This window comes from Sminthopsis crassicaudata, chromosome 3, assembly GCF_048593235.1.
Source record: "Sminthopsis crassicaudata isolate SCR6 chromosome 3, ASM4859323v1, whole genome shotgun sequence".
Classification (NCBI taxonomy): domain Eukaryota; kingdom Metazoa; phylum Chordata; class Mammalia; order Dasyuromorphia; family Dasyuridae; genus Sminthopsis; species Sminthopsis crassicaudata.
The window spans coordinates 345,880,357-345,903,920 of record NC_133619.1 but is presented as its reverse complement, the minus strand read 5'-3'; the positions used below and the strand labels follow the sequence as shown (position 1 = coordinate 345,903,920).

General features: G+C 36.5%; 1 protein-coding gene and 1 long non-coding RNA gene across 3 annotated transcripts in view; one reads left to right on the top strand and one right to left on the bottom strand.

Annotated features, from left to right (window-relative positions):
• Positions 1–23,564, bottom strand: part of LOC141561718 (uncharacterized) — a 77,713-nt gene that overhangs the window by 34,701 nt on the left and 19,448 nt on the right. For both annotated transcript variants that reach the window (XR_012488136.1, XR_012488135.1), the window contains exon 2: positions 10,119–10,311. This is a non-coding gene — a long non-coding RNA (uncharacterized LOC141561718). The remainder of the gene's footprint in view (positions 1–10,118; positions 10,312–23,564) is intronic.
• Positions 3,076–23,564, top strand: part of RBP1 (retinol binding protein 1) — a 33,910-nt gene continuing 13,421 nt past the window's right edge. Inside the window, exons 1-2 of the mRNA XM_074301661.1 lie at positions 3,076–3,506; positions 4,178–4,356. Of these exons, the coding sequence (XP_074157762.1) occupies positions 3,434–3,506; positions 4,178–4,356 (252 nt within the window). The 5' untranslated portion in view covers positions 3,076–3,433. The remainder of the gene's footprint in view (positions 3,507–4,177; positions 4,357–23,564) is intronic.

Genomic DNA, 23,564 nt, shown 5'->3' with positions numbered 1-23,564 from the left:
TTCCAATAGGTTTACAATGATTGCTTTTTAATTTGTTGAATAATTACTAGAATCAGTATATATATGAAAAGAAGTGGTAGTAATAATCGATATTTATGTAATACTTCAATATTTCCAAAGTGCTTTATGAATATCTTATTTGGGTTTTCAACACAAACCTGTGAGGGAGATATTGTTAGTATCTCCATTTTACAAATGAGGAAATTAAGGCAAAAAGTTATTAAATAACTTGCCCAAAGTTACCCAGCTAATAAGTATTTGAAGCAGGTCTCTAACTCTTGACTCCAGGACCAGACCCTCTATGTGCTTTTCCCCATAGTTATAGGAAAAAAACAGCAGAGAAGCCAATCTGTTGTTGAGCTCCACTATCTATGGTTCCACATAGGTCTTATAGGATTCATCTTGGGTCATGTCCAATTTGTATCATAAATATCAATATTATTAATTACTTATATATGTTAAGTATTCATTACTTCTTTAGTGTGCTAAATTCTTCTGACACAGATTATAACTCTTTTTTGATTTAATCTGAATTCTGTAAGAGTTTCCATGATCACATAGTCCATCACCCTGTAGCCGATCTGGTGATGTCTCACTCAACTTTGCTAGTCTGGTCCTTAGATAACAGCCAAACTGTAATCCAGCTTGGTTGGTGTCATCATAGCATTGTGATCTACTGTCATTATCTCTGAGAACCCAGGGTCACCTATGCACCATCATGAAAAATGTATGATTTTGAATCAATACAATCAATGATTTTGAAGATAATTTCTATTTATGTAGCCTTGCAAAACACTTTTTTTGTTTGTTTGTTTTACAAACAACCTTGAAATTGAAAGGAGGAATTTGCTTTCCTTTATCCTCAGTCTTAGGACAGTGCTTCATACAAGTGCTTAATAAATGCTTGCTGATTTGAGGAAACTGGCTTGGAGGCGTTAAATCACTTAGCCTCACTATGTTGTTAGCCAGGGACAAGTCTTTAGGTTTCAAGTTATGTTCTTTCTGGTACACTATGGCATTTTAATTGATAAACATTTATTAAACACTTACCACATACTGTGCTAAGTTCTGGAAATGATTGGGGGGGAAGAGAAGGAGGTAGAGAGGACAGAAAAGAAGGGAGGAGAGGGAGGGAAGAAGAGGGAAAGAAAGACAAGAGTGCCTGTGAGAAGCATGTCATTGAATGAGATAACAAGCAAACAGATACATACAAATAAAATATGTACAAGATAAATAAAAAACAATGAATGAAGTTAAGGCATGAAAATTAAGAAGGGTTAGAAATCAGGTAATTTGACTAAAATGTAAAGTGTGTGAAAGAGGGTAACATGTAATTAGCCCAGAAAAGTAGGCTGAAGTTAGATTGTAAAGGACTTTAAATGTCAAACAAAGGGGTTTGTATTTTATCCTCGAAATATCCCATAGAAGATAGGATTTTAGTTAAGATTTAAAGAAATTAGAGGGAAAGATAAGGAGAGAGAGCATTCCAGGCATGAGGGACAATCAGAGAAAATATCTGCAGCTAAGAGATGGAATGTTTTATCCATGAAACAAACAGTCAGGAGGTCACTAGATAGATCAGAAAATACATGTTGGGGAGTAAGGTGTAAGAAGACTGGAAAAGTAGAAGGGGCCTAGGTTATGAAGGGCTTTGAATGACAGAGCATCATCCTCACCAACCTTTTGCTAATGTTATTCCCTCACTTAGAATACCTATTCCTCTTGCATATACTGCCCTCCCTGGAACTCTCTCTATTATCAAATTATGGAGTTGGACTAAATTTTCACTGATTTTCTTTTTAACCCTGATAGTCTATCATTTAAAGGTAAAGACAAAAGGAAGAAGAGGAGAAATCTGAAAAGACAGAGGAAAAGGAGAGAGAGAAATGCAACTAAACTGTGCTTTGGAGCTGAAAGCCACTTAAATGAGATAGTTGGCTTTTAATGAAAAAAGAAATCAACCCATATCAACATTGCTATTTCTCTGGTAGCAGACAGATATTGTAAAGTATCCCAGTGTCAGGGTTAATGGAGCTATAAACCCCAAAGTGGATGGAGAGGCCGGATGTGCGCGTTCACATGAACTGTGAAGTCAGCAAAGTCGGCCTTCGAGGATGTTCTTTCTTCCCCTTTGCCTTGCCCTGGGTCTGCTCACCCTCTAAATTCTTCCAACCTAAGCCTGCCAGAGTGCCTACACCCACACCAAGCGGTTAGCAAAAATTGCCCCTGCTTGATCTTCTCTTACTCCCAGCAGACTTTGGAGTGGGAAAGTTGAAAGTAAGAGTTCATATTCAGGTTTGAGGAAGCAGCAAGGTTTAGGGGGAAAGATGCTGAATTTGCATTTCAAAGCACCTGGGTTCATACTCCTGGCTCATCTATGACAGCTCAACTATGACACTTCACAAGTCCAGTCCTGAGTCCTCTTCGGTAAAATGCAAGTGTCAGGCTAGATGACCTGGACTATTTGTCGATAATAGAGTGTTCTGTCCAGACTCTAGTTAAATGCCTTAACCCACAGGAATGAAGCTCTTTTGGTGGAATTTCAAGATAGGGCAGGATCTCGTTGTTTTTTTTTTCTTTTTTCAGATCACACCACGTGGGTTACCTATCTTCTCTGCTTCATTCTTCGCAGCAATATCTCGGTCTATCTAGCAACTCACTATAAGAAAAGACTTAAAATTCTCCTCTTAATCTGGCAATAAACTGACTAGCAACCTACAGCCAACCTCTATTGCTGAGTCTCACAAAAGGCTGCGAATTGCCTCTTTCTCTAACAACAAAGATTTCCCCTCCCCCTTTTCTTCCAACCAATCAATGGGTGGGTTTTTCTGAAAGCCTTAGTATTATGATTTAAGAATAGTCTAAAAAGCTCTGGAAATTATATGAATCATTTAACAGCAACTCTATCCCTAGTTTTTACTGGATCTGGGTTTTTCCAGCTAGAACTAATAAAAGACCCTTTTTACATTCTACTTCTTTCCTGGCCTCGGCGCCCCGCCCCCTCCCCCCTTTTTTTCTTTACTGGGAAATGTAATTGAAGCAAGCCACACTGAGGTTGCCAAAGCACCCCTGGGCAAATTGGGCCGGGCATCTCGATCCCCTTCTCCGCCCCTTCCCCTATTAAGGAGGGAGGAGCAACTCCATTAAAAAGGTTGGTGGCTAACCAGTGACTGATCTTCTCTCTTTGTGTGGGAGGTTTAAATCAAGCTGTCGCCTCATTAAAAAGCCAAAGGAGACCGCTTTGTTAGGGGATTAAATGGTAGCATTTGAGTTGTAATCGGATTAGAGGAACTTGCAACTCGAGTGCAGGCCCTCGGAGACCTGATAAAAGCCGGGCTGAGCCGCGTCCCGCCTGCCACATCCCAGAGAAACCAAGCTGCGGGGAACAAACCCTTCCTGGTCTTAAGGCATCTGCAGTTTGCTGACACCTGAAATGCCTGCCGATTTCAATGGTTACTGGAAAATGCTGAGCAATGAGAATTTCGAGGAGTATCTGAAAGCCTTGGGTAAGATAGTTCGCCTGCTATTTTGTTAATAATCAAAGAACCACTTAGGGTGAATCTGCGCGGAATTGTCGGGCGAGCTCGCAACAGTGTATTGGCCCGAAACACAATCTTTTGTTGAATAGAACACAGTCGGGTGGAAAAAAAGTAACTCGTAAGTCTGCGGCTCGAGATGATAGAGCAGCACTTTTAAAGTTTACTTCTCCCTGGGTTGGAACACAAGGGAGCCCGGGAACTGAGATTTGCAAAGACAGCAGAAACCAAATTTGCAGCAAGGTCTTGGGGTTAGGTCTTTTGTGCTGCAGATTTGAAGAGAAATTAAATTTTATTGGGGTTAATTAGTGACAAATATTTGAATGCATGCCCGAGGAGATTGGTAATTTCATTAAGAAAATTGAGCCCGAATGTTTTTTTTTTGTTGTTGTTTGTTTGTTTTTAAACTTTGTTAATGCTCCCAGGAAATATTGCTGTTGCAACTTTTGGAGGTAGTTTAAAAATGAAAAACAAAAAAAAATAAAATAAAAACCTTAAATTGCCCAATGCCCATGAGGAACTCTCGGTGCGCTTTCACTTTATGTTAGTTCACCTCTGGGCTTCCAGGAAAGCGTATTGAAAGTGTTTTTTTTATCTACTCTTTCTCTCCCCATCCGTTCCCCTTGCCACCTCCGTTGTAGATGTCAATATAGCTATTAGAAAAATCGCCACCTTACTCAAACCGGACAAAGAGATCATCCAGAATGGCGACCATATGATCATCCGTACTCTGAGCACTTTCAGGAACTACATCATGGAATTCGACGTGGGGCAGGAGTTTGAGGAGGATCTGTCCGGCGTGGACGACCGCAAGTGCATGGTGAGAAGGAGACTTACTCGGCTCCAGGATCCAATTGTTTGCCTCAGATTGCTCTGAATTGCAAGGCCTAGGATTTGAGTCCAGAGTAGGTGGGAGGGAGTGTTTACTGAGATGCTCTCTTCCTGCCCTGCTTTGAAAAGGGCACCATCCCAGGCCTCTTCTCCCATCCCTATGTCCTTGCTTGCATTTTCTTCCAAAATCTACCCCTTTAACACCAAACCCCGCTACAATCGCTAGAGCTTTTTGTTTTTAATAGCTTTCGGTTAAAATCAAGTCACTCATTTGAATTTGCTTTCAGTATAAAATAAACCACATTATTAATTTAGGCGAAGGAAAAACAAGATACCGTCAAAAAAAAAAATCTTTCCAGAAACAAGCCACAATAGAGTACAAATCCTCACTTCAACCCCTACGGATAACGACCCGCCCCCGCCCCCGCCCCTTGTTTTTGTGGTTCCTTGCCTTACCCCCTCCTCCTACTGGGGAAGGAGGGGAGGCGTGTGGGAGGGCTTCCTTAGAATTGCTGGCGGTGAACTCCTACCCTCAGGCACCCTTCCCCATAAACCCTCAAAGCCACTAAACATTCCTGACTTTGGTGCCAAAGAAACTCCTCCTTCACCCCTTCATCCCTCCCTCCACTGGCTGTCTGGAAATCAGTGACCATTAGGACACCAATTAGTGGCGGTAACAGAGACCAGCAGGCCACATCCAGAGTTCAAGACTGGATGCTGACTGTTTCCCGCGGTCATTCAGGGGTCAGAATGCTTTCCTCCCATTAACTCCCACGACCTCCGAAAGCCAGCCTGTTAATACTTGTGAACCCCAGCCTGGGCAGGCTGTAGACTGGAAGGAGGATAGGAATCCAAGGCCGGCATCTTTTCCCTGTTGGCTTCCAGAATAAACAGGAAGTGTAAGGTCTCTTCTGGCCAAAAAGAAATCAATATATATTAAGTACTGTAAATAACTTTGAGGTGCCCTAAAAAGTATGCTGGATTTGAGGTTGGGTTCAAATCCCCCCTCTATCATTTACTGCCTATATAACCTTCAAAAAGTGAATCAAGTTTTTCTGGGCCTCAGTTCTCATTTAAAAAATGAAAGGATCAGACAACATGATTTCTAACTTCCAACTTGAAATTCAGCTATGGTCTTTTCCTAAGTAAATGACAGGAGGAAAACTATTGTTGAGAATAAGCAAAATTTCAGTGCTCTTTTAATCTCCTGTGAGAGCAGTAATAATGGAAAAGAAGCTGAAGGCTTTGTATCTTTATATCTGCCATATATCTGACTTAATATCTGCCATATTAATTAGAAGGTGGACTAGTGCTATTTTTATTCCTTTCTCTTTTTCTCTCCCTTTCCCCTCAAGACTGTAACAATATTTTACTCCATATTTTGATGTTCTCATTTGTCTAAGTCATCCTATGTTATTCTTATCTATACCCTTCCCTGTATCATATAGAGATCCTCTCAGTGCCTTTTTCTCTATCTCTTCATATTTCAAGAATACACATTCAGGCTGTTCATCTGTTAGCCTTGACTAGTTATGCTTGTCCTTGATGCTTTTTTTATCTACTTCTTGCATGTTAATGTATACAGTCCAATTGACATCCAGTGGATATTTCATTGAGTTACCTTAAATCGATTCTCAAAAGATTATGGTGTTCATGATTTAATTTCATCGAGTCACCAAAAGAATATTGATGTTGAAAATAAGGACTTTCAATCAAGGAGCCCATGGAATCATTACAAGCACTGTACAATTTCCCAAATCCTTTTGCTTCTGGACCCAGCTCATTCTTTCTGTGCAGTGTCTGTCAAAGATATATGTTCTGATAGACTAAATCAATGGGCTGCCCATTTGATTGCATGCTATAATCTGGAAAATACATGTATTCTCTGTCCAGTGACTTTCTCCACATTGATTGTTGTGCTGTGGAGATTTCTTTTGAATATCTATGAATGTCAGATGAAACCCATTAGGACTGGAAGACTTGATAAGATGAGAACCATTCTTTTCCTTAAACGAAAACAATGTCAGTCAATCAGTCAAACACTTAAGTGTTTTCTAGATCAGGCACTAATGCTAAATTCTAGGGATACAAATAAATTTAAAAGCCAATTTCTGCTTTCAAGGAATTGACAGTCTAATGTATGAGGCATTCTGGAAATGACTATGTGCAAAGGAAGCTACATATAGGAAAAAGTGGAAATAATGGACAGAGGGAAGGCACCAGAATTAAGAGAGATTATAGAAAACATTTTTCATGAATGCAAAGATTTTAATTTAAACTTGAAGAAAGTCTGGGAAGTCAGAATATAGAAATGCTTTGAAACAAAGAGTGATATCACTATTGAGTATTTTACTAGTCTCTAATAGGTGATAAAGGTATATAGAAGATGATCTTTCTTAAAAGAGTTCCCAAGCTAATTGAGGATTTTTGAAATGATTTTATATATTTTTATATATTTGAAATGATTACAAAATACTACCAGACATATTTAAGTAATTAAGAGATTAATTGTGCATTGTAGAAATTCAGAGAAGAGGACAACAATTAGGAATAGCATAGTTGAGGCAAGACTTCATGAAGTATGTAGTATCTGATCTGGCCTAGAAAGATCTTAGAGAAGGGGTATTAGGGCTGTCCAGACAGTTATCATATTGTGATCAGGAAATAAAATGGAAAGCTCCATTTGGAACATAATAGAGATAAGGTTAGATTGTTCTAGATTTTTTGGAAAGGTTAACAGAGTAAAGGGCCCTTCCTTGATACAAAGAGAGTTTTAGGCCACTCTACTGGAGTCTAATACATTTATCTCATTTTAGGAAGGATGTTAAACTGAAAGGGTACCCAGAAGAAGGCAACCAAAACTTATCAGATAAGTCTTGAACTTATCTGATAGAAAAATTGCTTGAAGAAACTAAAAGTATTCATTTAGCTTAGATGAGAAAACACTTAGTGGGAACATTATAGCTGAGTTCCATGCAACAAATACTCTTAAGCACTTGCTCTTTGCAATGTACCATATGGGACAAGGATTTGATTTGTTTCTTCTTGGCTCTAAAGGGAAGAACTAGCCCCAGTAGATAGAAGATAATTTCTGTACCTCACAAGGAAAAACTGCTTAACAATGGGAGCTGTCCAGAAGTGGAACTGGGATGCCATTGGAGGGTTACATTCAGTAGAGATCTTCAAGTAAAGATTTCATGCTCATTGACTAAGGATGTTATAAAGGCAAGTGTTGGTACTGGTATGTGTTGAATTACACAGGTGACTTCCTGAAACTCTTCTCAGTTTTGTCGTTCTGTGAGGCAGAAATGAGAGTTTGTCTTGATGAGTAGGGACCAATGGGAATAAAGAGGAAGAGGGAAGATAGAATGTTACTATCTTTAAATAAATAATAGTGAATATTAATCCATTAGCATCTTTTTTATTGCTTTTTAAAATTTTATCTTCCAGCCAGATGTATACATTTTTCTAGAACATTTTTGGTTCAGAGGTTACTTAATATAAATTTTAAAAGTGACAATTACCCAAGAGCCATTCCCATTTTTTTCATTAATTTATTAAGTGTCTATAACATATACACAAGGCATACTGCTAGGCATTGAGCATGTAAATATAAAAATGACACAACATACTCTGGTCTTCAAGGAGCTTATTTCCTACTGGATTTGGGGATATGATAAGGGAAAGATGCTATACAGACATGAGTTAAGTATGATATCAGCAATCAGAAAAAGTGCCTTAAGAAAATCTGAAGACAGGGCATTGTATTACAAATGATTTGCAAATTTTAAATTAGATTTTAAAAAACAAAAACTTATGGCTATATTGTCCCAGATTGTATAGCTATTAAATACTCAACAAACACTTGAAGTTGAAGAAAAGGATGCTAGGAGAAATTTTATGATTATATTTATTGTGGCCTCAAGAACTTCTGGTTTGCCCATAATTTGACAAATAGGAAAAGATCAATCTGGCTGCTTTTTGCTCAGGACTTGTCTAGGTAAAAATTACAATGGATGCAAAACCACCAGAAGGAGGAATTTGCATGAAAACTGAATAGGGACCAGAATATGAATTCTTGGACTTGAGACTATGGGGAGGTCTGGACCAGCAAGTGCTCTGAATGAATTGGACTTGCCTCTGATACAGATTTTAGCATTGTATTTGATTTGCCCTTTGCATATGTCTGTGAAAGCAGACCTAAAAGAGCCAAAGTCAGAGCCACTTAGCTTAGAGGACTAATTTATAACATCTTGGTGATCAATGATTTCTCTTAAGAAGATAAGCTTATAAGAGAAAGAAACCAATGCACCTACTCATCCACTGAACTCTGGCACTGTGGGATTGGGGAAGGAACATCAGTGCCTATCTTGGGGTTAATATTTACTCAGAAGCAAAATTTCGGAATTCTGTCCTATCCTTAATTTAGACTTGTTGATATTAAGAGAATAATCTCTGAGCTCTTGACAGGCTATCACTACCCCTTTGAATATAATTTCATATCCACCTGCTTAAATTGCCCTAGCTTTGAGTGGAAAGACAGCATGTTCTGTTAGAAGTAGTAAATTTGGAATCTGGGTCCAGATCTTGGTGGTAGTCCATATTACCTGTGTATTTTCTGATAAATGACTTCCTTAGTCTTAGATGATTTCATGGGTCTCTTCTAGCTCCACATCCAATTAGTTCCCTTAGCAATATTTTGTATCAGTTAGAAAGTGGGCTTCTCTCAGTTAATACTTCTTGGCTATATATAAAATATTGGAAGGAAGGTATCCACATAGTAATATGCTAGAGGCAACTAGTTAAATTAAATTGCCATAGTTAAATTTTTAGTGTGAGTACTTATACCTTGGAAATCAGCAAACACCATAAACTAGGGTCTGATTTACTTCATTGTTGATTGTCCAGACCAGAGGTGTCAAATAAGCAGCTAGTAACATTCTGAACCAGATTATAATATAATTGGGAACTTAATGAAATAAATAAGACCAGAACACAGATTTTGTTAACATATGATTTTCTAAGTCAATGTGCTGCTGAAAGAACCTTTGTGTACAATTTAATGGCCCGGTTTCTATTTGAAACTCTATATTTCAGAAAAGGGAGAAAATATTAATAATGTAGGTTAAATTTAAAAGTGTATCTATCTAATACACATCCCCTCCCCTCTCCTGATAGTTAAGTATTTACTGCTACATTACTTTGGTGCTTGTCTCTTGTGCTAGAGAAACACTACTTCCAAAAGATGTCTCCCTCCTTTCAATACTTTGAAATCAAAGAATATTTGGTCTTGGATCTCACTTCTGACTCTTATCAATTGAATGAACAGAGGAAAGTCACTCAATTTCTGAGCCTCAGTTTGTTCTAAGGCACAATGAAACAAATAATGGCTTTGGTGTCAGAGGAACTGTATTCAAATTCAGTATTTTTGTTTGATAGCTATGTGACTTTAAGCAAGCTATTAAAATTTCTTGGATCTCAATGTCTTTATCTGTGAACATCCGGGCCTTTTAAACTCTAGTTCTACAATCTGATGGATGACCTAAATCAAACAAAAATATCTTTAAAATACTAGAAAGTTCTTAAGAAAGAGTAGTGGGCTCCTTTGTTGTGCAATTATTTCAGTCACTTCAGAATCTTCATAACCCCATTTGGAATTTTCTTGGCAGAGATGCTGAAATGGTTTGCCATTCCTTCTCCAACTCATTTTACAGATGGGGAAACTGAGGCAAACAGGGCTAGGTAACTTACCCCCTACAGATTTGAACTCAGGAAGGTGAATCTTCTTAACTCCAGGCCTGGTATTCTCTCCAATGTGCCACCTAGTGGACTCTTCTTCCTCAATTACTGCCCAGAAGAGAGTTGTTTCTCCCTGTGATAATATGAATCACTTTACCAGCTTTGCATCAATCTACTTAATGTCTTGGGCATCCTCATTGTGATACTTGAAGTAAAAAAGAGAGAGAAGATGGCCTATTAGTTGGTGTTTTTTCATGGAAATATGTGTTTTAAAAACTGTCATATTTGACTTCTTTTTTTGGACTAAATCTCTAAGGAAGAGGCATCTAACAACACTACATTCTGCAGAGTTGCCATACAAAGTTAAAATGGAATTGGTAACTATTTAACAAAATAAGTATAAATATAATAAAACACAGATAATACTAATAAATGTTTTTCTAAGTCAATATACAGCCCACAGGGATCCTTATGTACAATTTAGTAGCCCCTATTTCTATCTGAGTTTGACATTACTATTCTTATGTCCCTCCTGACTTTTAAAAAATAAGGCTAAATTCCTTCTGAAGGCTTTGATTCTAACATTAGAGGATTATCATTAAGCTTTCATGAGTAATAGATCCTTCCTAGGGTTTTGATAGGGGGAAGAGAAAAAAGGGGATTGGATAAGTGGGTAGAACTATAGATTTCTTAAAAATCTGTCCATAAGTGTGTCTATTGAATACCCCCCCATGCCTCAGGGAATCCCTCTCTTCTTTCAAGACTCAGCTCAAAAACCACTTTCTACATGAATCCTTCCCTGTCTTCCCTCTCAAGAGATCTTCCATTCAACTACTCTGTATTTATTTGCATTTATTCTTTTGATATTTATTTTGTCTAGCCTTACATATGTATTTGTTGTCTCTACTATGAAAATGTAAGCTTGTAAGCTCCTGGTGAAAAAGGATTATCTCATTCATTGTATTTATGTCTCTGGTTTCTAGCTCAGTGCCTTGGCACATGATAGGTTCTTAAGAAATCCTTGTTTATTGATTGAGATAATATCAACTTGATAGGTTCTGTTAAACTGGAAAGACTTCAGGTACAGAATCAGGAATGGACATTGAGTGTCTGTCAACAGAGGACTAATCTGGCTAACTATATATCACCAAAGGTTGGCCAGCAAGTGACAAACTTTTGTGGCCACAGAAACTCCCTATGACCATATATTAAGGCATGATATGATGCCTCTTACTGAACGGGATGTCCACACTTGAAATGACCATGGATTTGCTGATCAAAGGATAGCAGAAATGTGTCAGAAGTATTGGAAGGAGTGTGAGGGGTGGGGGGTAGGATAGGAGATGGGTATGTGTGTCTATAATAAAGTTGAAATAGCATAGACAGGTGTATGAGGATTCTCTTCCCTTGTTCTATATTTTAGGTGTTTTCCAATCTGGAAAACCCCTATGAATGTTGTTGAAGGAGAACTATGGGTTATATTCTAGGCTCTGGGACAAGAACATTCCATCATATTCATATTCCATAATTTGTTTATCCATTTCCCAAATGATGAAAAGTTCTTACTTTTAGTAAAAGGTTTCACTATAACTAATTTTTTTTTTATACACATGGGTCTTTTCCTTGTATTTTCAATCTTTTTAGAGTATTAGGCTCATACTGCTAGCATAAGGTCAGTATAATGATATTCTGAATATAATTCTAAATTGCTTTCTAGACTAATGATTAAATGACTTTACAATTCTACCAGTAATACACTATTGTTTCTTTTCCATCACTATTTCCAACAATTGTAATTTCCCTTTTTGTTCATCACAACCAATCTGATAGGTGTGAAGTAGAACCTCAGTGTTGTTTTAATTTTAATTTTTTTAATCATTGATGATTTGGATGTATTGATAATAGCTTGCATTTTCTTTTCACGATCCTATTTACATCCTTTAACCTTTTATCTATTGGGGAATGGCTATCAGTTTTACATTTGTATAAATTTCCTACATATCTTGGATATCAGATCTTTCTCAGAAAATTTTTCTCTAACAATTTTTCCCCAATTAACTTTCCTATCCAATTATCCTATCCACATCATTGATCTTATTTGTGGGAAGACTTTTTAATTGTATTGTAATTGAAATACTCCATTTTAATTCTTATGATTCTCTGAATTCCTTCACTCTTGAAACTGTAATTGTGAAGGGCATCTCCTTCCCTGTTCTTTAAACTTGGTATAAATATTAATAGCTGAATTATAGTTTATTTTAGTGTACAGTGTGAAGATGTGGATATATGCCTAAATTCTCCTAGACTGCTTTCCAATTTTTGAAACAGTTTTTATAAAATGTGAGGAGGAAGGAAAGGTACACATTCAGATGCATTGTGGCAAAATCTAGGGAGTGAATCATGACCCTTGTAAACCCTTCCTAAAAATAGAGGTTCTGGGAAGAACTTGTGTGATACGGCAAATCCAATTTACAAATACTCAGAGATATCTCAAATGAAGAATAGAACTATTTATTCTTAGCAACTTGCAAGAAGTGAACATCTCCAGACTGGACTCCAGACCAGTCTAGAGAGGTTAATTTCCACAGAGATTGAAATGAGTTATAAGTCATGACCACAAGAATAATGCTTAGAAGTTACATGGACTTGTTAAATTTTGACTTGATTTTTATGATGGTCAGTTTTACAACTATTTACCCTATTTCATTTCCCAGATAAATTAAATCTCAATCTACCTTAGTTAATGATTTTATAAGAAACTATAAAATCCCCTCACAAAGAGATTTGTTTAGAGGTAAGTAATCCATTAAACTAGGATAGCCAAGGAGGCTTGGGTTACCTTAGGCTTCCTCAACAAATAGAAATTACCCAGTTTACAGATCTCTTAGAATATCTCCAGTTCATTAATTAGTTAGCTTCTTCTAAAAATTTAAGTAGAGGTCAAGGAGATCAGATATTTCTACTAAAGAGTAGGTCTTTGTTCTCCTTTGCACAGTCTTAATAATTAACAGATCCTTGAAATTGCATCTGGAATTAAGAAGTGAGAGGTTTAAGTTTTGGGGTTCTCTTCAAAATGGCTTTCTTGGGAAGTCCTCAGTTTTCCATTACACTGAAACTTATTAATGGAAAGGAGTGACTACAGGGGCAGAAAGAGAAGCTGACTGAAGCATGGTAGCAATCATAAACTTCATATTATCTGCAAAAAAGTGATCATTTTTCTTCTCCTATCTGCGCTTATTCCTCAGTTTCTTTTCCTTGATTTATTGCTATAGCCAACATTTCTAGAACTATGTCAAATAATGATGATGACAATTGATAGCCTTGCTTTGCTCCTGATATTATTAGATAGGCTTCTAGTGTTCTTTGTATGTAGTACTTGTTCTAGGTCTTAGAGTAGCACATTAACGAAGAGTCCACTTATTCCTATATTTTCTGGTGCTTTCATTATAAATGATGCTATTTGTTGATAATTATGTCATTTTCTTTGTTACTAATATGACCTATTGAGCTTTCCTCATATTAAATGAATTCTAGTACAAATTCAACCTGATTATAGTGTTTACTATTTTTAGCATATTGCTACACATTCTTTGCTAATATAATATTTAATATTTTACATCAATATGCCATTCTTTTTTAGATGAAAACATAAGGGGTAATTCTAGAATGGTGAAACTTGGCCCTTGGTGCCTTTTCAGAAAGGCCGAACAAGTTCACAGTCCAAAAGGGAGAGGAAGGGATTATGCTGCCTTCTGATCACTCCTTTTCCTGTTTGGAGTTTTCTTGTATCAGATATCGAACGGTGGTCTGAGAGTTGCAGTGGCCTTCATTTACATGGAAATAGAGAAAGGCCGTGTTTGTGTTAAATAGATGCAAGAATATTTTCTGGTCACAAATATCTTCTCCTTCTGATTTGCAATTTAAAAAATTAGAATGCTGCATTGTTTTAAATTACCATCTAATTTCAGTGTTCTATTTCCATTTAACTGCTAACAAATACAATAGCTTTTTTGTTTGTTTTGTTTTAGGTTTTTTTAGTGTTAGGAAGAAATTCTTTGAAATCTTATTAATCACTTCTCTTCCCTAAACTCCTCATGTTTTTTAGCTTATTGCTGAGTGCTTTTTTTGTGGGAGGAGAATGAGCCCAAGCCAAAAAATTACAGAAATGAAAACAAGAGCTTGTGTCTTGTGGCAGTACTCAAATGCATTTTTCATTTCAATAATAATATTGACTGAGATTCCTGCAATGAACCTTTCTTCCAGCAGACAGTGTTACCATTTCATCTAATGCTTCATTCATGTGACCTGTCTGCTTTAGCCTTGTCCTCATACTCTTCTATAGTATTTCATTTGATTTAAAATCCTGTTTACATCATTGTCTTCAGATGCAAACATTCATTTAAGTTTTTCTTTTTTTGTTGTCTTAACAACAACAACAACAACTTAATTGTTTAATTAACACCTTCTAATGCATATTCTGACTAACTGGATAATTCCCTCATACAGAATGACTCTCTATGATGTTGATTCAGTGACATTAAAAAAACAAAAACAAAACAAAACAAAACAAAAAAAAAAACAAAAACAAAAAAAACAAACCAATTACATAAGGAATAATGAAAGTGAAGAAAATAAAACTCACAATGAGGTAATAAAAATATATACTTGGACTATGCTTTCCATAGTATAAGTAGAGAGTAGACTAAAATTCATGGGAACTGAGTTTTAACCCAGGATTGTCAACAGCTCTGTGTGTGTTTGGGCCAAGACATCTCACTTCTCAGGGACTCTGTTTCCTTCTCAATAAAAATAAAAGAGTTGAGAGGGAGTTTGGTGGGTGCTGTGTATAGAGGACCAGTCCTGGAGGCAGGAATACTGAGTTTAAATCCAGCCTCACATACTTGACTCTTACTACCTGTGGGGAGATAGTCTCACTTCAAAAAAAAAAAAAAAATAAGAAGAAGAAAGAAAGAAAGGAAGGAAGGAAGGAAGGAAGGAAAGAAAGGAAAGGAAAGGAAAGGAAAGGAAAGAAAAGAAAAGAAAAGAAAAGAAAAGAAAAGAAAAGAAAAGAAAAGAAAAGAAAAGAAAAGAAGAGAAGAGAAGAGAAGAGAAAAGAAAAGAAAAGAAAAGAAAAGAAAAGAAAAGAAAAGAAAAGAAAAGAAGAGAAGAGAAGAGAAAAGAAAAGAAAAGAAAAGAAAAGAAAAGAAAACTAAAGAAAAGAAAAGAAAAGAATTGGACAAGATGAAATCTCACAGTTTTTAAGATCATAAACTTTAGAGGTGGAAGGGATGTTCAAAAGTCACCTAGTCCAACTTTCTCATTTGACAAATGATGATGATAACTGGTGTTTAGATAGTACATTAAGGTTAGCAAAGCACTTCCTGTACATCATCTTATTTGATCCTTGCAACAGTCCTTTGAGGTCAGTACTATAGGTACATCCATTTTGCAGATAAGATATGGCAGCTCAAACCAATGAGGTGACTTGTTGATGTCATAATGAAGTGACTTGATAATGATGATGTTATATAGCATCTTATTTCTATACAGAGCAATAAAACTTTCAAAGTACTTTACATCTTCTTTCACTTGATCTTATTGATAATTATTAAGTATCAATTGGGTGGTTTAATTTCAATGTCTCATTCCAAATTTGGTGGTTTTCTCATGATTGTACCTTCATGATTGAATGTTTTAGTTTTGGGGTATTTCCACACCTGACCTTATTTGAGCCTCACAACAATCATCCCTAAAGGAAATGGAAAGACTCTCCCATCCCCATTTTTAAAATGAGGAAAGAGATCTAAGTTTGTTTCTGTGCCTTTCCCAAGATTACATAGCTACTTAAGGGCATAACTGGTCAAAAACCTTTCTCTTTGCTCTCAGTCTTTTGTTTCATTAGAAATATGCATGGTGGGATAATGTTATAAAAAATTACTCATGCATATATAATGTCAAAAAAATTTATAAATAAAATTTAAAAAAAGAAAAAAAAAGAAATATGCATGGAAATAATTGACTGAAAGCTGATGATGGTGTGATTGTAGAGAGAGTAGAGATGTAGCATAGAATTATAGAATGGAAGAGCTGGGAGGAGCCTGAGAGAGAAGAAATAACTTGCCTAGAGTCATAGCTAGTGAATGATAATTGAAAGAGAAACCAGGTGATTTTATTCCCAAGTAGTCCAGTTCTTTGCAATGAACCACACTTAATATTCCCTAATATTAGGGGGGATAAGTTACACAGAAATGAGAGAACACAGAGATAAGAACAGCATTTTGATTTTTTTTTTAAAAAAACCAGACCACTATCACTACTACCAACAATCTCAAGGAAGTAGGATGATTTATTAAATGACCATTCAATCCTTTCCATCTCAACACTTTGGGAAAGGAAAAGAACCAGCATTTATTAAATATCAAACATTATCTTATTTGGAAGGGAATAAGCAATTATAGAGTACCTACTGTATACCCGGCTTTTTTCATGTCATCATCACAACAACCTTAGGGATGAGGTGCTATTCTTATCCCTATTTTATAATCCTTTCCCCATACAGATTTGATTGGGTCATTTAATAAATCTCATTGTTCTCTCATTTCTTTGTAACCTATTCCCTATACAAATATCCAAATGCTGAAAGTTGAGAGAAATTGTAGACACATAACTAATGGAGAATGTGATTTAGTGTCAAAATTTTGTCTTCTCTTGTTATTACAAAATGAGAACATCCAGAGTCCATTAACGTCTTAATTTTGTCACAGGCAGGGAAGTTGAAAAGTCGAGTAAGATTTCAGACATGAAGGCTGTCGGGAATTTTTTTTTCCTTTCTCCAGTCTAGAATTATAGGTCTAGTGTTAGTAGATGAAGCCATTCATACCTTGAAATATTTAAGAAATTCATCGAGTATCTCTTAGCAGTAGAGAAGTGGCCTACTACTGTATTGGGCACTGTTTGTAATCATTTAGAGGCCAGGAACCATGCCCTCTAGGGACCCCAACCGTAAAATAAAAAATACTTCAGAGAGAGAGATTCATGAATCCAGTCTGGCCTCTTATTGAGAAGAGTGTAAATGATCTACCTAAAGTATCTGGTGCTTAAGATGACCTTCCATCTTTCAATTAAACTTAAAACTGGAATCCAGGCGCACCTACAGGATTTGGACTTGGGAAAAGCCCTTCCCTCCAAGATCAATTTGTTTATATTGAAAATTCTGCCATAGGAGATTCAATGCCTCAAGAAGCTTTTTTTTTTTTAATGCAAATATTACATTAAGCCTTACATTTATTTGTAATTCATTATGAATAAAATTATCAGATCTTTTCCTGAAAATAGCATTTGTTGGGGGAGGGAGAGAAAGTATCTATTATGAATGTCTATTAATTTATTAATTAATTTATTAATTCATATTATATGCTAGCTATTGGACATAGAAAGACAAAAATGAGGGTTTCTGCCCTTAAGGAACATATCTTCCACTGGGAGAGATATACATAAAATAAATACAAGGCTATTGTTTAGACTGTGTGGTAGTAGTGGGTGAATCAGGAAAGACTTCATTTAGAAGGTGGTATTTGAGATGAATTTTGGGGGTGACTAAGGATGTAGCAGATAGTAGTGAGGAGTAAGCATGTTCAGGAATAAGGGTACAGCCAAAGCATGGAAATAGGAAATGGAAATAGATGAGAGGCAGAAAGAGAACCAGTTGTTCTGAACTTGTAATAAAGAATTCACAAGATGGAGTAATTATAATAAATTTGGAAAAGTGGGTTAAGACCAGGTTGTGAAGGACTTTAAATAATAAGACAGGAGAATTCATATCAGATCCTAAAGAAACAGAAACCACTGGAGTCTCTGGTCTGTGAGAATTTCACTTTGGCAGCAGTATGAAGGACAGATTGGAAACAGAAGGAAATGGAGATAAGGGGGCCAATTAATAGTTTATTGAAGTAGTCTAGGATAGGATTTCTTAAACTTTTTCCACTCATGGCCTCTTTTCACTGGAAAAAATTTTTATGTGACCCTGGTTATTATATTTATTATATAAAGGTTATTTATTTGCTTAATTTATATACATAAGTTATATGCTTATTTATATAGGTATTTATTATATATGCTTATTTATATAGATATTTATATAAATATACAGATCAAACATTTATTAATAATAAATCATAATTTTGGTTCTCCCACATTCAGTTATGTGACTAATATGAGGATGCAACCTATAGTTTCCAAGGTTTTGGTCTAGATGATGAGGACCTGATTTTGGATGGTGGCTAATGACTGCTGCTTATTTGTTTTGGGTTTTTTGGCAAAGCAGTTAAGGTTAAGTGATTTGTCCTGATGACATAGCTAGTAAGTATCAAATATCTGAAACTTAACTTGATCTTGGATCCTATCATACTCTAGGGTGAGTGCTTGATCCATTGTGCTGCCCCTAATGACTATTTTATATTGAAGGTCCTTCACAACCTAGTCCTAACCTATTTTTCAAACTACTATCCTTATAGACTGTTACAACTTGCTAGTCTTTCTGTTCCCTGTATCCATCTCTCATCATTGTTTGCATAGGATTTTCCTCATACTTGGATTATACACTCCTTAGCAACACTTCTTAACTCCTTCAGGTCCCCTTCAAGGAGACTGATTTGAGATAGCAAGATGTCACTAAATGAAGAGACCTAATATCAAAAGAATAGGGACTCTGCAAATCCCAAAGTGCTTTTTAAAGTTGGAGCTATCAGTAATGAACTTTAAAGCACTAAGTATAATGTAAGCTGCTGTTTTTCATGTTGAAGTCACATTCTATATTAGGCAGCTGAGATGTTCTCGGTGTCAGGGAAGAGACAGTTAGTTCAGTTAGTGAAAGGCACAAGGATCTAGGTGACTAAAAACATCTCTTACAGTCATAAAATCCCTAGCAGGAAAGAACTTCGGAGGGTGTCTGTTCTGACCCATGACACTTTCATGTATTTTCACATATCATATTGCTATATAAATTATTCTCCTAATTCTGTTCATTTCATTCTACATCAGTTCATGTAATTCCTCCCAGGTATCTCTGAAAATTTTCTTTCATTATTTCTTATCAGCACAATATCATTAATTACATTCATATACTATAATTTGTTCAGATATTTCTTCATTTGATAGATAAACCCTTAGTTTCCAGGTCTTTGCCACTACAGAAAGAATAGCTATAAATATTATTATATATTTGGGCCCTTTTCATCTTCTTTGACTCTTTGAGGTAGAGACCTTGCTGGCAGAATTTAGTCCCTTTGGTGCTTAGTTCCAAATCCCTTGAATTCATTTTATTGTCAATCACCTGTTTGAAAACAAACATTTTCATTGTGTAACCATCTTGCTTCAACTAAACATACTTGATAATAGATATCACTAGTTTCAGATTCAATGCCTAAACCCATCCATCTGCCAAACATTTTAATGGACACTTAATAACATCCTTAATTGTATGATATATTCAGTCCCCTAGCATACCCACAGGATGCCATTTATTGTATGCAGGAGGCAATAATGGCCTCTGGAAGGAATCCCTCTCTGGCAGCAGAGGTGAATGGCACTGAGTCTTGGTGGGGGGTTTTTTCCCTTCTGTGCCAGCTCAGCTTCTCTAGAGGAAGCTTTTTATTGCTTTATTTATTTTTTTCACTTGGCAAAAGGAAAAAAAAATCTAAGACTTCATTGGAAGAAAACTTTTCTGAGAAAACAGCCCATTTGAGGTACAGTTTTCCAAGGCTTACTTCATCTTCCTCTGCTTTTGGTTGTCCTGAGCTTCTCCTGGCTGCTCAATAATGATCTCATACTCCTAACTCAGGGCGGCCTTGATGTGTTTTACTTCCACTTATTTCAGGTGTTTTCTTTCACTCTCAATCATTGATCTCTGCTCATTGATCATTTCTGTCTTTTTCTTTACCCTTTGAGCACAGATTTCAGAGGTAATTGATTTCAAATGTTGAAGATTGACCCTGTATGATAGCAGCTCACCTCTATTACCCAGGTTTGAACTTTCTGTTGCAAAATGCTTGCTTGGCAAGAGGCCTGATGACCACGGTGGAAGTAGCAAAGCTTTCTGCTAGGTGGGGAATGTGTCCTCTACTTTTCACAGTCCACATCAGAAGTGAATCAATTAATCTGAAGCTAAGAAGCACTGGGAAAGAAGAATGGTCACTGACTGAACCATCGAAACTTGGCTTGTAGCTGTAAAGCTTGCTAATGGGTCTCCCTTTCTCCCCAGAAAGAGCATTTGACCAAGTCCCTTTAGGAGCTTATTTGTGCTATGAGATCCGGTAACAATTCTAATAATGATGATGATGATGATAAATAAACTAACAATAATAGTTAACATTAATATAGTACTTTGAGATTTACAATGTGTTTTATAAACATTATTTTATCCTCACAGCAACACTGTAAAACTATTATTATTCCCATTTTTATATATGAGGAGAGTCAGGGAAAAAAGGGAGCTACCATTTATTAAGCACCTACTAGGTATTTTTATGTCATTTATCTCTTAACCTATGAACATTCCTTGGAGAATTTCCATTTTGACAGAAATCAAAGCCCACAGACAAGAGGATCAACCTCCATCATTGGAATTTCACAAACCAACTGGCTTCCAGGAAGGAGTTATAGTGGTGATAATGGTCATGGTTGTGCTGATAGAAATAATATAGCAGGAGAAGGGATACAGTGATAATTACTACACTGAGCATACCTGAAGAGACTGATCTGAGGAGACAAAACACACCCTTCCCTAAGGGGCTGTAAGACCATTAGATCCAATAAAGAACACTGGTGGAAACAAGTATGCAGAGGCTACCAGCCAGAAATCATGTCTCTTTCCCCCATCTCTTTTATGGATTTCTCATGTCACTGTAACATACTTATGTTAATACATATTTTTTTCCTTGTTCCCTCCCTGCAGACTAGATGTAAAGTTCTTTGAGGAGGGGAACTGGGACCATTAATAGATATTGAATGAATCGAATGGATCAAAATCAAAGGAAGAGGAAGCCCTGACAACTCATTTACATTTCAAATACCCTTTAGACAGCAGAACTAAAATTTCATCCATTACATTAATTTGTTGTCAGGAACTAATATAGAATTTTGTTAAATGCAAGATTTTTTCAGCTGTTGAGTAGAAGAAACTGAAATGATACTTGCGTGTGTGTGTGTGTGTGTGTGTGTGTGTGTGTGTGTGTAGTATGTATGTCTTATATATCTAAGAGTGTGTTTATATATGAATTTATTTATATTCACATTTACACACCACATTCTGTCAGGTCCTCTCAAACTGGAAATGATTCAGATACAGACTTGGTAAGATTGCTCCATCATCTGAAAATGCCAAGCAAAATTTAGTCCATAAAATCAGATTTAGATCTGGAACAGACCTTAGATGTCATCTAGTCCAGCCATCATTTTACAGATAAGGAAACTGAGGCTCAGAGAAGTAAAACAATTAGCCTAAATTCATTATTACTGTATGGTATATATTTAAAGAGTGATTATTGTCTGAGTAACATCTAAGCTAAGTTATATTGCCAGATGATGACCATTAGGTGATGGGTGTGTGTGTGTTTTGACACATTAAGTTCTTAGTTTGTCACTAATTTTTTCTTTCTTCCAGCAATTCATGAAAATCATTTCCATTTGTATGGAGGGGCTGGGACTGCCTTGATTAAGAGAATACTAACACCAGTGAAATTATGGATCTTTTTGAACTATTAGACCTTAGAATATTTGAAATGTGTGTGCCAGAGCAGAATCTGTAGACTTTTCTATTAGACCCAAGACTCAATCATTTCAGGAGTTGAAACCAAAGGCAGCATGAGAAATTACAGTTTGAGGGAATTGTCTGTCACTTCTCATAATTGACTGTCACTTCTCTCACAGTTGTACTGGCTGAATAAAGTATCCCCAGAGATGGACTTCCTGCATCTGGGTTACAGAGGGCCAGATTTTCTGTGTCACTGGGTTCCTGCTGCTTTAAAGTGAGGAGGGTAGCAGCATGATGGCTTTTAAGGTGATGCGTCATTCATCCAACCAAAGCAAATCTGTCTTCCCTGGGCTATCATTGCCTTTCTTCCTGGAAAAGTTGCTAGGGAAGCAAAAGTATGTGGCATATTTGAGCTTCTTTTAGTAGTTTTAATAGAAAAGTTATCTCGGCTTTACTTTTTCTCCTTTCTCACTTGTCCTCTGAGTGAACCACGGAGAGATGGATCGCTCTGTGGGCTGGGATTCTAGCACTTCATTTGCTGGGGAAGGTAAGGAGAAAGAGGAAGAGAAAGAAGGCTCCAACTTGGTCTCTAGGCATCCCAGCTTTGACTTGTCATCTTGTTCTTGGCCCTGTGATATCAATGCTTCTGGGACCTGGATTTCCAGTGCAATTCTAATGCTTGTACTTGAGTATTAACTTCTATTTTCTTTATTAGTAAGGGCTATTTGTACTTTTCCTAGCCATCTTTTTAGCTAGAAGTACCGCCAAAGGAATCATATGGTATGTAGGATCATTTCCCTGATCAAAATTATCTCCTCTTTTAGCATATTATAATGCCTGAAATAATATATATAGTTTTTTGTTTTGTTTTGTTTTGGTTTTTTGCTGAGGCAATTGGGGTAAAGTGATTTGTTTAAGGTCACACAGCTAGGAAGTGTCTGAGGGTCTGAGGTCAGATTTGAACTCAGGTCCTTCTGATTTCAGGGCTGATAGTCTATCCATTGTGCCACCTAACTGCGCCTCTGAAAAACTACTTTTAATTTAAAATTTTTTAACAATTTTTGAAATTTTGAGTTTCAAATTCTCTCCTTCCCTTCAACCCCTGTACTCACCCACAGAGAAGATAAACACTATACACCTGAAATTTTATTATTAGAATGCCTATCTTTTGGGTTTTTTTCCTCCCCCCTACTCCTTTTTAAATTATAGCACTGCCCTCTCTGGGAATAATGCAATGTGAATGAGAGGAGGAACACCAAGTAAAGGAACAAAGGGATTAGATTGTAGAGACAGGGGTGAGGAGGGACTCAAGACAGCCTTTTGTCATTTTTATAATTTTGCCAAGGACTGACCAGCTCCCTTTTCTACCATTTGGGTAGCCTTGCATTTGGGTTTCTAAGATTAGCAAACAAAATAAAAAACAAACAAACAAAAAACCCCCCAAACTCTGTAGTAGATAAAAATGAAAATCCTGTGATTCACTAATATGGGGAACTTCCTTCATTCCTGGCTAACTCATTGAGTGAATCTCAGGTCCCTGTTTTTTTGTTTTTTTTTCTTTTTGTTTCCTCCTAAGAGCAAGAACCTCTGCGGTTTCTTCCAGGGCTCCACTGAGGTGAAGGTTATTGTGATTGATTTTTGTACAATGGTGATAAATAAATGATAGATCAACTGGTGTAAAGATCCATTTCACACAGACACAAAGCCCT